Source organism: Micropterus salmoides, unplaced genomic scaffold, assembly GCF_014851395.1.
Source record: "Micropterus salmoides isolate LMB-PRFRI ecotype aquatic unplaced genomic scaffold, ASM1485139v1 Ms_hic_scaffold_3, whole genome shotgun sequence".
Lineage (NCBI taxonomy): Eukaryota > Metazoa > Chordata > Actinopteri > Centrarchiformes > Centrarchidae > Micropterus > Micropterus salmoides.
The window spans coordinates 25,558,269-25,576,262 of record NW_024042261.1 but is presented as its reverse complement, the minus strand read 5'-3'; the positions used below and the strand labels follow the sequence as shown (position 1 = coordinate 25,576,262).

The 17,994-nt window shown below is 40.8% G+C and overlaps 2 protein-coding genes across 2 annotated transcripts; one reads left to right on the top strand and one right to left on the bottom strand.

The window, feature by feature from the left end:
- Nucleotides 1–10,611: 10,611 nt before the first annotated feature.
- Nucleotides 10,612–13,412, top strand: otol1b (otolin 1b). The gene is made up of 4 exons (XM_038694376.1): nt 10,612–11,259; nt 11,371–11,460; nt 12,214–12,285; nt 12,376–13,412. The coding sequence occupies exons 1-4, from the start codon at nt 10,857–10,859 to the stop codon at nt 13,272–13,274; spliced, it is 1,464 nt and encodes a 487-aa protein (XP_038550304.1). The 5' UTR covers nt 10,612–10,856; the 3' UTR covers nt 13,275–13,412.
- Nucleotides 13,413–14,422: 1,010 nt separating this feature from the next.
- Nucleotides 14,423–17,610, bottom strand: LOC119883615 (high affinity immunoglobulin gamma Fc receptor I-like). Its single transcript, XM_038694364.1, has 6 exons — nt 17,482–17,610; nt 17,340–17,375; nt 16,808–17,098; nt 16,332–16,604; nt 15,186–15,461; nt 14,423–15,048 (listed from the first exon to the last, which is right to left on the bottom strand). The coding sequence occupies exons 1-6, from the start codon at nt 17,504–17,506 to the stop codon at nt 14,678–14,680; spliced, it is 1,272 nt and encodes a 423-aa protein (XP_038550292.1). The 5' UTR covers nt 17,507–17,610; the 3' UTR covers nt 14,423–14,677.
- Between the last annotated feature and the right edge of the window lie 384 nt (nt 17,611–17,994).

Genomic DNA, 17,994 nt, shown 5'->3' with positions numbered 1-17,994 from the left:
TGGGGTCATGAGTGGGTGTGGCCTGTCTCTCTCTCTCTCCCTTTCTCTCTCTCGTAGAGGAAGAGCTGATTGCAGTAACTCTGGGCACCTGGGATAATTGCCCTGTAGAGTATTTGGGACTGTCTTCTCATTCTGCAAAGAGGCTGCTGTGGAGGCCAGTTCAGACCTCCCTGCGGGCCGGCTCCCTGGTTTCCTATTTAGTTTGGTTTTCTTTGGTTGGACTATTGCTTTGTGGTATTTATCTTGTTTTGCATACTACAACACCTTCACATATACATTACTACTGAAACCACAGACTACATACCTCATACTTTAATGTTAGTTTGAAATACTTAAATTTGGTTAACTTTGGTTTAAGTTTTACCATGGTATGTCTCCCTTTTGTTTAGCAGCACTAGAGGGACTTGACAGGTAACTATTTTTGTGCCTTGTAAGTGGACACCTCCATCTTGTTTTTTCCCCACAGAAACACAATAACTGAATCTTTTGTTCTCAACCACGTCCAAGCTCATCCCAAAACATTTCTGAAGCCCTGTCTTGTCCTCTCCATTCCCTTTCTTTTGTTTCTTCTCTTTTCTTTTCATTTCATTTCCTCTCCTTTTCTTTCCTCTCCTCTCTCTTTTTCCTGTGCTTACCATATTTCTTTTTTCCTTTCCCTTTCTTTCTTGTCCTCTATGCTCTTTTTACCTCACTTCCTCTCATCTCCCTTTCTTTGCTTTCCTTTTTATTCTGCTATTTTTAATCCCTTTCCCCTCTCCTCTCCCTTCCTTTGCTTCCCTTTCCTCTATCCTCCTCATTTCCTCTTCTCTCCAGTCACATAAAAAATCTGCTTTTTCCATGGCATCGTATGTAGTGCACTTTATTTTTTTTTAACATCTTCCTCAGGGTCTTTGAAGAACTGTCTTCTGTTTCCTCTTTACATGTTAATTTGTGTTCCATGAAGGACAATGCTAGAGGTTATCACCATGATGGTAAAGTGTAAACAAAGCTATCTGCAGACTCAAACGCTCTCAAAACACTCAGAGGGGTGGTGTATTGTTTCTATTGTTTTTACATGTGACCTGCTGTGACTGATTCTCCCAAATAAAACTAGTGGGGGTGGGTTACTCCTAGCAGCGGTCGGGTCCACAGACAGAAAGGTATGTGACACCTGTGCATGGTAACACAGCTACTGCAATTAGACTAACTAAACTAAACAGCCTCCTGCCAGGTGCTATTGTTAAGCTATACCTTCCAACAGATGTGAGCCATTAAAGCGAATGTGTCCATGATGATAACCTTAAACTGTAAGTATGAAAGACATTTGGACACACGCATACACACATGGCATTACATCTTGCACATGTTTTTTTTTCAACTAACTTTGTGATGATACCTTCATATTCCCTGATTAACACTTGGCTGGTTAGTTTTATAATTATTACATGTTATATTTTGGTCATTAACAAAAAAGACAGCACTTTTATATCCTATGTTTCCTTTTATAAGAAAATAGACTTCTAAGAAGTTTTTGAGAGTCACCAAACATATGCTTTATGTACTGTACCTTACCATATCAGAATCAGAATCAGTTTTATTGCCAGGTATGTGTACACATACAAGGAATTTGACTCAGGATTGTACATTGCTCACGATGTGCTTACTTATACAATAATAAAATAATATATAATAAAATAAAATCAGACACAAACTACAGAGTAGACAACACTAATATACACACTATGAACAAAACAATATAGACATATTGACAAATTGACAAATAGTGCAGTAATCAGAGTGCAAAGGATGCAAGAGTAAACTATTCTCATTATATACATGTTGAAGGTGGATATGATATACAGGTACACATACATGTACACATCTACACAGTGTGATGGAGCACAGTGCAAAGGATGCTGGAAAAAATAAATAAGACCTATGACCTTATGACCTGAGGTAGGTGTATTGGTATACAGTATATACAATATGACATAGTATGAACAGCACTGAAATAGAGAATGGTGAATAAATATAATAAGTGGAAACCAGTAAACAGGTGGCTGATTAGAGACAGAGTTACTGGGTTATTGCACAGGAATTGTTCCTGACACTGTGAGTCAGAAATCAGCTGTTCATCAGAGTGATGGCTTGTGGGAAGAAACTGTTCCTGAGTCTGTTTGTTTTGGCGTACAGAGCTCTGTAGCGCCTATATGACAAAAATCTGTCACTGTAAAGTATTTGCCTAACGTGTACATTTTGTTTTTATTTTATTCTAGTGCAGCCTGTGGCTTAATAAAGAGTTTGCCATACATCAGTGTATTTAAAGTTATATTATTATTTTATATAACCAACTAAGCTGAATGTTTTCTACATAACTGGTATGACTCAGTCTTGTGATTCTTTGAGAAACAAAATAAATTTAGCAATGATTGGGAAGTTTGTGAGTCACCTGTGTAGAGATCCGTCACATAAAAAAAAAAGACAATACCCTGCTATTGTAATGTATTATAGTGTAATTTAATGGGTTTGTTTTGAGGGAACATTGTTTGCACTATTGGGTGTGTGTCTCTGTGTTTGTTGTTATATAGTGTTTTTGGTGGGTTAAACACACTCTTTTCACTGTGTTTTTCTTTGGAATGATAAGACAAGTTGGTTTCCAAAAAGTCCCATTCATACCATCTACACATTTTGTATGGTTGGTTAAATCAATTTTCCCATTACACCATAAACCTGGGACTACTGTGTTAGCCAAAAGGTTTCTGTATTTGTACATTTCCACAGTCATCTTGCTTCTTTAATGGTTGGCATTTTGAATTGAAACTCTTCATATACAAACAATAACAAATCTCTGGACACACTATTGGCAAATCACCCACTGAGCAAACAATAGGCATATAGATTAGATTAGACACAATGGCCCAAGTAACAACATGATTCGTGAAAATAATCACATCTACAGCAGAGATCAGGAACACATTATCATCGTCTGTGCATAAATTAATATGTTTTATGTCTACTTCATGTCAAAACCACGATTTATTTCTAGGCTGATCTCTGAACATTCAGACAAGGTTTGTGCTGTGGCACTTAGAATGATTGTGCAATTATGGCAATTCTTTGTTGATCAAAGATGGAGGAAGAATTCATCCTCATGAAACCACAGTATATCTGACTTGTGAATCAGTCAATATGAGGCTAGGAGTGCTTGGCCTGATAAAAACCTGTGCCCAGCAAGGCGTGAAACTACAGCTGAAGGCAAAAATCCTGACATGGTCCATGGGCATTCACTACAAAAGAAAATATGCTTCATTTGGCTAGTGAAAGTTGGCGAAGAGCAGCGCATCCCAATAATGAGGCAGGATTACAGGATTGTTGCCCTGAATATATCACTGTCTGGATTTTGTAAATTGTAAAGGCTCAAGTAAGGTATTATATGCACTGATATATATTTTTGTACATACCTCAAATACATTATGCATCTTTGTCTAATCAGGTATCTTTCTATGGAAATAATTCAAGTTCCTAACTGTGAGGATCCCTGTGGTTAAACCTAAACACAAGTCTGCCACCAAGTGGCCAAGTAGAGAAGAAATCTTTTACTAAATGTAGCACAATAATCTCATTCTTGCACATGTAAAATTATCACAAGTCCCAGTCTACACAGGAAAGCACTCTAGTACTAATAGTTAGCATTCAATTGAGACTATCTGGTTTACATTGTGGTACAATGAGTATGGTGTTGTATATTCACGGAAATGAGGGACATTTCATCAATGTGTGCAAGCTGCTGTGAAGGAATGTTTGACAGAGTACCAAGAGACAGAGTTTTGTAAGGTAATTTCCACTATATATCAAACCTGCCTGATCTTCACAGGGTTATGGAGTCTGTTTGGTGACCTGCACCTGATCACTTGGGAGGAGATAGCACAAATAATCATCTTAGAACAAAAGTTGACTGTGTGAAGCTTTTTAGGGGTTTTAGTTAATCTAGGGGCATATGAGGGCAGTTAGTGTACTAGGTATGGGACCTTTTGTTATAGTTATAAAGAAGGAGTGAAACCATAAGACTGCAGTGAGAAGGTACCTTAGCGAGGTGTGGTATGCTCTGTAGAGTTGAAGGATGGGATAGGAGGAGTAAAGAAGAAGAGGGGGAACAAGAGGTGGGATTTGGTATTACCCTTTTATTGTGTAGCAAAATTGTGTAGGGTTCTCTGGAGACACAACTCATGACCTCAAAACACTATGGTGGTGTTAGTTACCTTTACTAATCACAGAGCCATATTTTTTGCAAAACATTTCTGTAGGCCTACCCACATTTAAGCCATACAATGCTAATTTCTCGCTGCAGATCAAGCAAAAGTTACAGGTATTGTGCCACACTGTGCCTACCAATGTAGGCTAGACTGTAGGCCAGGCTGTACTAGGCTATAAACTGCCAAACATTGCAAGGATTTCTATGGCAAAGTATTATTTAAAAACAATATAATATTCTTTGTGGAGTTTATCAATGGTGATAAATGATTGACCATTACAAACTGTTATCTTAAAATCATTTTTTTAATTGCAGAAAAATTAATGTTGATAAATGAACTCTGTCAGTGCCATCAGATTCCTATCACAGTTTGATTTCAAGTAGGCCTACTGAGTGTTAAGGGCCTATTGGTTACCTATTGGTTAGGCTAAATGCATGATTAGGTATAGGCTAACTGATAGTAGCTGCATCACCTGGTATTTCAGTGTAGGTTGGTGTTAAATATGGCTCTTACAAAGTGTAGCCTATGAAATTCACACTGTCAAGCCAAACCAGTCAAAAATATGGGCATTTGCATTTGATCAAAGAGCACAGCAAAGTGTATGAAAAGGAACTTAAGATGTGGGTGCATTATTCAGCAGAGCAGATGTTGTAGGCCTACATGCCAAGGTTTACATCCACCAGTATTATATGTATGAAATTCTTAATGTCAATTAAAAATGGCCCAAAATGTGAGCTGCTAACAGAATTTGACCCTCAAGTGTCTGAAAACAAACTTAAGAGGTGGATGCATTATTCAGCAAAACTGATTTTCTACCTGCCAAGATTTGCATCCACCTGTTATCTCAGCCAGGAAGACTATCAAATGAATGAGCCAATATGAAATTATTGACAGTGTGAATTTCATAGGCTCATTCATATGATAGTCTACATAACAACCTACGCTTAAATACCAGGTGATGCAGCTACTATCAGTTCTACCAAATAATGCATCTTAACATTCAGTACACACTTGAAATCAAACTATAATAGGAATCTCATAGTGTTTATTGCTTATGGTGTATTGGCACTGACCGTTTCGTTGTGCGCACTCCTGCGAAGTAAGCCTTCATGTAGGGCTTAATTCTTGGTGGTCACAATTCGACACAGCACCTGTGAATCAGCAGCGTTGGTGGTGAACGCATCTGTCCACACATTAAACTCTGTACTTTCCTCCAAGACTTTTCTTTTTTTGGTTTTGGAATCCTTAGCCTATCTAGGACGACTCAAGACCACCGACTAGTTACCACCACTATTGAGGTTTGGACACACACACACACACACACACACACACACACACACACACACACACACACACTAAACTATGCTTTATCCTCTATGCTTTACACCTTAGTCTATTATAAAATCCCTATCCATGTCAGCCACTCTAGGAACCTATTCCTGTTTATCCATCATACCCTATAAAATCTCCTGTGACCCTTAGCTAACAGTACCCTGACCTGTGCTTTCTCACCCATACTCAGCAATCCTTTTAATGTGATTTCCTGCACCCCTAATTCCCTCAGATTATTCTTCATCATCTTGCTCTGTGTCCCATACCCATACAACTCCCACCCTGACAGCCCTCATACAAACCTGTCTGGTGTTCCCTATACCATCTTCAACATTATGTTAACAGCACAGTGCTGCAGTGCCACTTTTCTTTTCCCAGATTAAACATTTAACCTCTGCTTTACTGATAATAATTTGCGTTTCTATTTGTTCTTCCAATAATGGACAGGACCCTACTTGTTTTCTAAATTTCCACAGATACTTGCATCCTGAAACTCTGCAATGACTTTCTTCTGTCCAACCATCAAATTGAACAGTTATGTTTACTGACTAAAAGAAATAAGCCACACAGTGCTCTCTGCTTGCAGTGACTTATTCCTTTGCATTGTATTTAAAGAGATCTGTTCATTTAATATAAGGCTACAGCAAGCAGCCGGTTAACATAGCACAAAGACTGGAGACAGGGAAACAACTTGCCTGGCTTATGCAAATCTGCCCATCAGCACCTCTAAAAGTTCACTAATTAACACATTATTTTCTTTGTTTAATTCACTGAAAAAAGTTTGTGGTTTTATAATTACAGTGCCTTGCGAAAGTATTCGGCCCCCTTGAACTTTGACCTTTTGCCACATTGCAGGCTTCAAACATAAAGATATGAAACTGTAATTTTTTGTGAAGAACCAACAACAAGTGGGACACAATCATGAAGTGGAACGAAATTTATCGGATATTTCAAACTTTTTTAACAAATAAAAAACTGAAAAATTGGGCGTGCAACATTATTCAGCCCCCTTAAGTTAATACTTTGTAGTGCCACCTTTTGCTGCGATTATAGCTGTAAGTCGCTTGGGGTACGTCTCTATCAGTTTTGCACATCGAGAGACTGAAATTTTTGCCCTTTCCTCCTTGCAAAACAGCTCGAGTTCAGTGAGGTTGGATGGAGAGCGTTTGTGAACAGCAGTTTTCAGTTCTTTCCACAGATTCTCGATTGGATTCAGGTCTGGACTTTGACTTGGCCATTCTAACACCTGGATATGTTTATTTGTGAACCATTCCAGTGTAGATTTTGCTTTATGTTTTGGATCATTGTCTTGTTGGAAGACAAATCTCCGTCCCAGTCTCAGGTCTTTTGCAGACTCCATCAGGTTTTCTTCCAGAATGGTCCTGTATTTGGCTCCATCCATCTTCCCATCAATTTTAACCATCTTCCCTGTCCCTGCTGAAGAAAAGCAGGCCCAAACCATGATGCTGCCACCACCATGTTTGACAGTGGGGATGGTGTGTTCAGGGTGATGAGCTGTGTTGCCTTTACGCCAAACATAACGTTTTGCATTGTTGCCAAAAAGTTCGATTTTGGTTTCATCTGACCAGAGCACCTTCTTCCACATGTTTGGTGTGTCTCCCAGGTGGCTTGTGGCAAACTTTAAACGAGACTTTTTATGGATATCTTTAAGAAATGGCTTTCTTCTTGCCACTCTTCCATAAAGGCCATATTTGTGCAGTATACGACTGATTGTTGTCCTATGGACAGAGTCTCCCACCTCAGCTGTAGATCTCTGCAGTTTATCAAAAGTGATCATGGGCCTCTTGGCTGCATCTCTGATCAGTCTTCTCCTTGTATGAGCTGAAAGTTCAGAGGGACGGCCGGGTCTTCGTGGATTTGCAGTGGTCTGATACTCCTTCCATTTCAATATTATGAAGCTTGCACAGTGCTCCTTGGGATGTTTAAAGCTTGGGAAATCTTTTTGTATCCAAATCCGGCTTTAAACTTCACCACAACAGTATCTCGGACCTGCCTGGTGTGTTCCTTGTTCTTCATGATGCTCTCTGCGCTTTAAACGGACCTCTGAGACTATCACAGAGCAGGTGCATTTATACGGAGACTTGATTTCACACAGGTGGATTCTATTTATCATCATTAGTCATTTAGGTCAACATTGGATCATTCAGAGATCCTCACTGAACGTCTGGAGAGAGTTTGCTGCACTGAAAGTAAAGGGGCTGAATAATTTTGCATGCCCAATTTTTCATTTTTTTATTTGTTAAAAAAGTTTGAAATATCCAATAAATTTCATTCCACTTCATGATTGTGTCCCACTTGTTGTTGGTTCTTCACAAAAAATTACAGTTTTATATCTTTGTGTCTGAAGCCTGTAATGTGGCAAAAGGTCGAAAAGTTCAAGGGGGACGAATACTTTCGCAAGGCACTGTATATGTCACAATATTTTTTGGCTGGGAGAAAGTCTTGTCACTGCGAGTGGTTGTCAAGGCAGATTTTGTTACCTTTGCACAAAGCCAGACTAGCTGTGCCCTTGTTTACAGTCTTTGTGCCAAGCTAAGCTAACCTGTTTTCATATTTAACAGACAGATGCGAGTGGTATAAATCTTTTCATCTAGCTGTCATTAAGAAAGTCCTTTAAACAGAAAATGTCCAAATAAGCTAAGGAAAAGCTCAATCAACAATACATTACAAACAGAACAGTTTGTCAAGACATGCAAAAGTCAAATCTCAAACATTATTGAAGAACAACCTCAAATGATATAATCAGAAAAATCATATAAGTCATATGTATGTCATAAGAAACCAATCCCTAACATCAGGGAGGCTTGTCAAAGAAAGTGTGGCAGCAGAAAGTGTTTTTGTACTCTGTCTGACCACATGAGATGTGTTCTCATTGCCAGCAGCTCTCTTGCCAAGTCATTAGCTGCTAATTTTACAGAATCTAGATTTTCTTTGATACGGTTCCACAGTAAAGAACAAAAAACTGCCTATGGCCTTATTAGCACTGGTGAACACAGCAGGGGAATAATTATACAGAGAGTGACTGGGTGCTGTGTTGGTTACTAAACAAGTCTCTATCTTATTGTCTCACTATCTAATTCACTCTGTACACATTCAGTGCAGTTTCAAGATCTCCTTTACATGAATAGGGTTAATGTAAGGCAATACACTTCCATCCATCCAAGTCATCTTTGGTCCTCTCTCTGCTCGGCTGCACCCGTTGAGTAAGTTAACTCCTTCCTTATCCCTTGCTCTATAGTTAGTGTGGATGGAGGGTGAAGGCATGGTGCCAGTGTTAAATTAACAGACAGGTGAATGGTGCCTGGGTCCTCTGTGACCAGCTGGGCACTGTAAGCTGACCGCTGCTGTTGTGTGTGGTCTGAATGGAACTGAGAGACGATGGGGTTGAGGTTGGGCATGGAGAACCCCAGAGGAACCCATCTCTCTCAGGACTCAGCTGCATATCTTACACTCCATCTGTTCGTCTTTTATGAAGGGGCAAATGAGGGACACTTCACCTGAGCTGCTGGGAAGCAGCGTAAGTGGAGGTGATAAGTTAAAGTGTGAATGTTAAAAGATAAAAAAGTGTTTAAATAAATGCAATCTTCTCCTGTTTAGTAGCTCTCTCCTCATGCCTCCATCCCATCATCACCCCATCTCTGTTTCCCAAATTTCATTTCCCTTCTTTCTGCTCACTCATAGCTGGTCATAGATCCGTCTGAGGACTTGAGGTCTTTGACAACTGAGGCATGTCCACTGCTCAAGCATTCATTGTCACGGGCAAGTCGAGAGTTTCAACGAGACAGCTACCAGAAAAACACTTTTCTACAAAAAAACCCTAATGCTATCTAGTTACACCATAAGAATGAATCATTGTCCAGCCACACAGTATGAATCATAGTTAGCAAATGCAGCTGCCAGCAGTCCCAGGGGCTCATGTGCAGAAAGTGCACTGCACTGCACTGATTTGAGGGAGATAAGCTGGTTCCTTTGACAAACAGCTCATGTTTAGCAACTGTTGAGTGAGGAGATTATCAGTGCTCTTTAGGCTAAAGCTTTCTTCTGGATGTTTACCAAGTATTTACAATCTACTGGGATTGTAAATACTGAGCTCCCATGCTGCGTGCCAGTTGTCAGATCGAACAGTAAGTCATTTTAAATGAATTGCTGCAGATATTACCATCTGGGTATAATCTCAAACCAAACCATCAACTTGCAAGATTGCAAGTGGCACTATCCACATAAAAGATCTGTAAAAACGTTCCTGCTTGCAGCTACAGAATACTACTCCAAACCTACAATTGAAAAAAGGCTGTTGTAGTGCTCTGGCCTCTGTCACAGAACCCTCTTTGCTTGGCTTTGTCCCACTGTAAGAGCCTGGGTAGTAGGTTGGATGTTGGAGGAATGCCTCCCATATCGGGTGACCCATTGCCCCACGGCCTTTGCTCCTTGCCTAGCTCGCAGCGAGGGAGTGCTCCTGGCAGGCGCTGTATCCCATGTCACAAAAGCACCTTTCTACACAACAGGGGTACAGAGAATGGGCCACAGCACAGTGGTTCTCCTTGGTTTAGCTATAGCCCGTCGTAGTTGGATTTCAGACCTCCCCCTGTGCTTCCAGCAAACACCCCCATTGGTGGGGATATTCTTTCGCCCAAGCCTGGCAGAGATATCAGAGAGACCTGGAGCTCCTTGTGCTGTGTCCAAGCAACTGCTATAGAGGATAAATGACCATACCACTTATGCATAACTGGGTAAGTCTCATCAATTTTGCTGATATACATTTTGTACAGAAAGTTGAATGTCAGCATGATGGACAACCTATTAAAATTATTAGTGTATGTGTAAGGAATGCCATATCTTAGTTGAGAAGCGCACTGGACAGTGCCATCATTAGCCAAGAAGATGCAGGTTTTCAATGCATTGTAACAGCTGGATTTACTGATACGCAGCCATAAAATCAACTTTGAATGGTCAAACTGCAGACTTAACAAGTTACAATGGCACATGACTGAATGTAGCTCCAACCGGAAATTAGCAATGTAAGAAATGTACAAAAGGAAAAAGAGAAAAAGAATCAGAACAGTAAAAACAATATTGAGAATGATATTAGACAACAGTAAAGTCTGCATAACTTGTTAGTACTGAGTGATTTGCAGCAGTGAACTGCTGATCTGTATTAATGTTGTAACCTCTTGCCTTTCAACCTTAAGTAGATGGAAAATGATATTAGTGCAGATGAACAGAAGTTAAGTGTCATGTATAAACTCATCTGTTCTCAGATCCCAGTCAACCATGAGGTTTATCTCCTGTCAGTTGACCCTTCTGGCTGTAGTTGTGGTTACACTCACTGTGGTGTCCTGCGCTGAAGCTAAGACTACTCCGAAACCAAAGTACCAGTACACCAAGAAGCCTGTCCCTCAGATCACTGTGCACAACCCTGTGACCACCAACATGCCCAAGACTCTCAAGATAGTGCCGAGTGCAAATCCTGTGGAGTCCCATCCACTGCCCACCACAGAGAGGACCACCTATCCAAATCACGTCTTTCCACAGTACTACACAGAGAGCACTGAGTCCCCTGGTGTTGGCCCTGAGAACTACACCTTGGATTACAACGAGTGTTACTTCAACTTCTGTGAGTGCTGTCCACCTGAGAGAGGCCCCAGGGGCCCAAAGGGAGACAGAGGCCTGACAGGTATAAGTCTCACTGATAAAGTGCAATAAGAGAATGCTTTTGAATTGAATCAACTTATTTGTTTGTATTCTTGCTTTCAACATTGTTAACTTTGCACGTTTGCTTATCTAGGGCCACCAGGTGAGAGAGGCCTTACAGGAGCAGCTGGTTTACCTGGACCACAGGGAGTGAGTGGTCCTATGGGGTTAAGAGGAGACAAAGGTGAGTATAATATGGTTAAAAACCCATTTAAAATGGCTTATTACAAAATATTTATGACATATTGCTAGAATGCAGAATGCAGTCATCGACATCTCATATATTACAAGGACGTTTTATGACACAATGGGCCCCTGGGCACAGACTTATAAAGCACATGGGCGCATTAACCTTCAGTATGTATGTCAGTAAGTCAATGTGTTACCATTCACATGGCCCGACATTCAGCTCTGATTCTTACTGTCTTCAGTTCAGTAGTACGTTCAGTATGTTGCTAGTACAAGCTGTTTATGTTCAGTTCAGTACAAAACTAACCTATACACGCACTGCACGTAAGGTTAAAAGCTAAGCAGCCTATTATTTGACTCTTTTATCAGATTGTTTCTGTGGTTTTCATGGACTCTTAATAATCTTTTAACAAGGAAGTAACATACTGTGAATCACAGCTGAGCTGACAATGGCGCTCTCAGTCACCAGTGAGCTCCACTGCTAAAAGCTAATGATTAAGTCAGTTGCAATTGTGATTCAGTATTATCAGTTCACTTTGAAATGAATATTTATTTGTTCTTGTACTGAACACCTCTAGTTATTGTCCCCCAACCCTTTGAGCCTCTGGACCTGTGCTCATGCTGCTTTGGCCTGTTAAATATATTCTTCCTCGTCATCTAGTAGCACTAGTGAGAAAAACTAAATATTCATATTGCTTATGTTGGATTTTGTTTATGGACTATCAGCTTTATTATTTCAATTTCTTAGGGGAAAAGGGTGACAGAGGAAGCAGTGGAACAGGCGGGTCACCAGGAATCCCAGGAAAACCAGGACATAAAGGTAAAAACTTGTTCAGGCTATTGTTGAATTCTTTTATATTGTTGCCAGACAGCAGTCAATAGTTCTGACACAGTTTTCTCAACCTTGCAGGTGATGTTGGCTCAAAAGGTGAGAAAGGTGAAATAGGGTTGCAAGGTGTCATGGGTGGTATTGGGGAGAAAGGGGAACCTGGCCAGAATGGGACTGCTGGTGAGAAAGGAGAACCGGGAAAGGAGGGGCCAGCTGGACCTCCGGGTGTGGCTGTTGAGTCAGGTGCTAAGGGAGATAAGGGGGATAAGGGGGAGTGTGGCACGTTCGGGGAGAGAGGACAGAAAGGTGAGCGAGGGGATCCTGGGCATCCTGGCATCCCAGGAGTGATGGGCATTCCAGGAATGAACGGCAAGCATGGTTCCCCTGGTCCTGTAGGCGTCCGAGGGGATCAAGGACCTCCTGGACCACAAGGAGAACCAGGGGTTAGAGGATCTCAGGGACCACAAGGCATGAGAGGGATGATGGGGCCAAAAGGGGACAGAGGTTACCCTGGGATGAGAGGTGAGCGGGGCATTCGTGGATTCAAAGGAGCTAAGGGATCAGGGTTTCCCCAGAAGCGCTCTGCCTTCAGCGTGGGTATCTCTCCAAGAAAGTCCTTCCCTCCTTCTGGCTTTCCAATACGCTTCGACAAAGTGTTCTACAACGAAGACAACCACTACAATGTGACTTCCAACAGCTTCACATGCGTCCATGCCGGGGTTTACGTCTTCTCCTTCCACATCACGGTACGCAATCAGCCCCTGCGAGCCACACTGGTAGTGAATGGGTCACGGCGGGTAAGGACACGGGACTCTCTGTATGGTCAAGACATCGACCAGGCATCCACACTGGTGGTGCTGCAGCTGGCGGTGGGTGATGAGGTGTGGATGGAGACACTCAGAGACTGGAATGGGGCATATGCCAGCAGTGAGGATGACAGCATCTTCTCTGGATTCCTGCTTTACTCAGACAAGGCCTGACACTCTACTGAAACTATTTTCTTCTACTGGACTGTTCCACCAACTTGACTATATCTGTGAAAAGGCCAAATACCGGTGGTGCTACACTATACTCATTACTGATGAACTGCTCAAAAGCTGTTCTGCACATTAGACTGAAAATGTATGGACTGGCCATATCAAGACCACCTTTATTGTATTATCACCTTACTAGTATCTTCTTATTTTACCTGTTTTAAATAAAAATGAAAAAAAACAACAACTTCACACACACTGTCTCGTTTATTGCTGGTATATTTATTTACAATGTTTTGATCTACACAACCTTCATCAGGTATATGAACATGCATCACAACAGTTCTTTATACATTCATAGATGCAGGATAAAATTATTTGACCGACAAAAATGAGGTCAGTTTGTGGGTGAAACATCTTGAGAAAACACGCATATTGATAACCAAGTAATTAAAGGACCAGACATTTTAAAAGGTTAAAAGTGCCAGTATTCATTGTAAATCTTACAATGCCCTCATACAGAGAGTACTACAACAACATCCATATACTTGTAGACCACAACTTTGTTAATACCAGCAGTAAGTAAGACAGTGTGTAGGGTGTTTTCTTCAAATTGTGCTTCCCACCAATGCACCTGTAACACATTCAAGTACGCAGAGATATTTTGTCCAGTTTTTTTGAGGACACGCGTTGCCCTCTCCAAGCCCTGCACAGTGTTGCTGAATAATATACTTTGTATTTATGGATGGTCTACCTGCAGCTTTGCCCTCCATGGCCCAATGTCACCCTCACTTTACTTGTCTGAATCCAAAAGGTCCTTCACCACGTCACCATGTTCTTCCTGTCTTCCTCTTCTTGTATGCTGCTGTCTTTGTTGCACTCTGAACTCTGCTTCCTGTCCATCTACACTATCACTGATGACCACGGCCATCTATATCTAAATGCAAAAAACGAGACATATATATATATATGTGTGTGTGTGTGTGTGTGTCAAGTATACAGAGAATATCACTGTGACCTATAACTGTATTAACTTTCTTACTGTAAATCTACTCTCCATGTTAATATACCAATACTAACATGTAAGCAGTATCACTGTACAATAGGGTTGTAAAAAGAGATTGTGTTTGTTGAAAATAAAATCCAGTAGTACATATCATTTATGGAATGCTTTATTTGCTTTACACAGTATGACATTAGTTATTATCACTAACACTACTGATCCAGTTATTTTAGTACGGATGAGATCATGGAGCTGATGATTGGTAATCTGTAACATGAATATTACACAATTAAGTGTGCACTGGCATAAGTATATGATATCAGTTTGCTGAAGATGTGACAATTGCATGTTATTACTCTGATTTAGGATTATTAATTTCTGCAATGGTCTGTAATGTATGAACTTGTTACCATAGTAAAGTGTCTGGAGAGTCATTAGCCATGTCACCAGATTCCTCGTGCATGTCCCCAGATTCTCCAGACGTATCACCCAATGTATTGTAAGAGTTTGGGATAGCAGTTTGGTAGAGAGACTGGACTGTAGATAGCAGAGTGCTTGGTGCTAACTGTGAAGGCTTCAGCGGAGGACCTGGATTAGATTGGATGCTCATTTGAGTAGGCTCAATAAAAGTAGGAGTTTCAGTGGATTGATGAGGGGAGGGCTGGGCTGCTGTTGGTTCAGCTGCAAGACGCTGGGAGAGGTCTGGGAGTAAGATTGGAGGCGCTAAAGACAACTGGTCTCTGGAACGAAGAATTGGAGGCATCATCACCTGTGGTCCTATTGGGTCAGAGACAAGTTGACCTCAGATGTTTCGTAACTGCTGCGCATTGTTTCACAATTTTGACAATTCAGGAAGAGGATTACTGTTTAAACTTGTAGTCGAGGACACACAGGTTACATTAACTTCTAAGTACCTGTCACTTGTCCAAAGATTGTGGGCTCACTCCACCTGAAGATGTCTAACTCGGGCACCTTTGCCCTGCAGCGGTACTGGCCTGGAGTCCGTTTGACCAGATCATAGTTCTCAGAGGTTGCTGTTCCTAGTCGGTTGTTATTCTTGTAGAAATAGTAGTTTAATGGAGGGGCAGGAGCAGGGGCGTTGTATTGGAGGTGGCAAATGAGCTTCATCAAATTTACTGGAACCAGGTTTTTGTCTGAAACAATCTCCAAAATTGGCTGTGACAGAACCTCTGAGATAGAGCCACAGGAGAGAAAACACGGAAATAGTTATTTCTATAGAACGTGTTTTTCCCTGTTGTATGTTTCCCACTTATACTTGCCGAGGTTAAATGAGAAGATCGATACTATGCTCACGCCTGTACACAAAATATGTTGCTATAGCCAGCAGCTGGTTAGCTTAGCTTAGCATACAGACTGGAAACAGGGGAAAACACTACATCTCAAAGTTAACAAAATCCTCCTAGCAGCAACTTTGAAGCTCACAAATTATAAAATTATATAGTCATATTTAGTTGTTAATTAATTCAATAAACTGAAGTGTAATGAGAAATATTGGTATGGAGATTTTGTTACTTTGAAAACAGCCGGGGAAATTCGCAAATTTGCAGCCGGATAGCTGTTTTCCCCATGTTTCCAGTCCAGGCTGCTCGCCATAACCTTATATTTACCGTTAGGTATAGGTGTAAAAATAGCAATTTGTGGTTTTATAGGTGGCTAGACAGTATATGGGACTATTTCTTGTCCGGGCAAGAAATATCTGACAAGAAGACTCCACCAAATAACCAAATCACTGCTCCAGGCATTAAAATAGTACAGGACGTAACACCCCACATCCACAAATTGTTGTTTTTAAGCTTTAGTTTTTGTGCATAAAAAAACCCCAACAAGATAGAACGTGTTAATTAATAAGCCTTAAAGGTGCTGGTAGGAAGATTTTGTTATCTTTGAACAGAGCACCCTTATGCTAAGATACGATTAGCTGGCTGTTACTACAAATAGAATGGAAAAATACTGTATGAGAGTAGTATCAATTCTATATGCAACATGGGACCTGCAACCACAACCAATCTCAGCGTATGCAACCCAGTATATAAACTCACCTAAGACCTGCACTGGTGTGGCAGCTGAAATCACAGAGTGTGTACGTCTGTCTGTGTCCCAGGAGGCTCTACAAGAATACATTCCTTGGTCCCAGAGGGTCAGCCTGGTCAGGTAGAAATGTGGGTTGAGGCCATTTTGTCTCATAACTTCAACGCCATCTTTGTACAGAATCACCTCATGAAGTTGGGTTCCAACTCGGACGCGACATGTCACACTTAAGGTGTGTCCAACAAGGCCGGGATGAAGGGGGACTTTTAGGATAGCCCACCCTCCTAAACAAAGATTGCAGAGAAGGTTACCTCGACGAGACCAAAACATTCTTTTTTCTTTTAACATTCATTCAGTTCTTCACAAATCTAAAAATGCTCAGGAAGCATGCGTAAAAGTAGTTCAGGGCAGCAAGAAAAAGACGAAAAAGGGGTTCTGAAATGCGAGTCAAGGAGATTTCTCACGATACTGATAAACAAGCTCTTACCATCAACGTTGATCTCTATAGGCAGACTTTGTAGGGTGCGAATTTTTCCCACCACTGTGTCCCTCACTCCCTGGCAGTAATATTTCCCACTGTCTTTAACTCTGGATTTCCACAGAATGAGGTTCTTTCCAAAATATGAGAGCTGCTCAGATCCCCTGAACCACCGGTATTCCCAGGAGGAATTGTGGGTGTCAGGAATGTTGCATTTCAGCTGGATACTCTCCCCAGAGAAGATCCTTGAATCCCCTGACACCATCTCAGTTACAGCTCTGAATGAGGTCACAGAGGGAGCTATGACAACAAAAATATAAAGGTTTGCTATGGTGGTATATATCCCAAAATAATCTTGATCATCTGTATACTTGCACTGTTTTGATTATGAAAGTTCAACTCAACTACTTGAAATTACATGAAGTAACCTGTTCAGTGGAAATATAAAACAACATATTGATACAGTATACAACACACTCACAAACGTTTTGTGAAGTTGTTCCATATCTAGAATTTCATTATAAGACTAATTGGTACATACCATCAGGTACTACAAGCTGGGGTAGTGCTGAAAGAACTGTAAAAGGAAAATAATCGTGCATAAGACAAATGAAAGTAGACAGACAATATTTTAAACAGTGTTAGATTTGTGGAATATTGAGGATGAACTGAAGAAAACTCACCAAGGAGGGAAATGACCGTGTCCATTTCGGTTGCTCTGTCTGTGCGAAAGACAGACTGAGGGAGAGTCTTTTATTTCCAATGAGGAGGGAAGTGAAAATTTGTTGTTTTTCCTGAGCATGAAAACATCACAGAGCATATCCCCTTTTTCAAAAATAACATGACATACATTTATCTTTATCTTCAGCAAGCTTACGGGAACTGATGGGGTTTTTCTTTTTTCAGAAACAACAAAAATTATATCCTTTTCAGTTTTTTCGTCATTTCTACTTCTACATCTCCTTGACCTTGAAGTATATCTCAACCCTGGAAACCCGTGAAAAACTAAGGGAAGTGAAAGTAACACACCCAGAAAGTAACACAGATTTCTGAGTTTCAGTTGATGATGTACCTACGCCCATTGAGAAATAAATATAGGAAGAATAATGAAAGTACTAAAAAATGCTTATTTTAAATCTTTCTCCAACGAGGTGGGGGGAAGTTTTGGCATTGAATAAACTCATATCATCAATAGA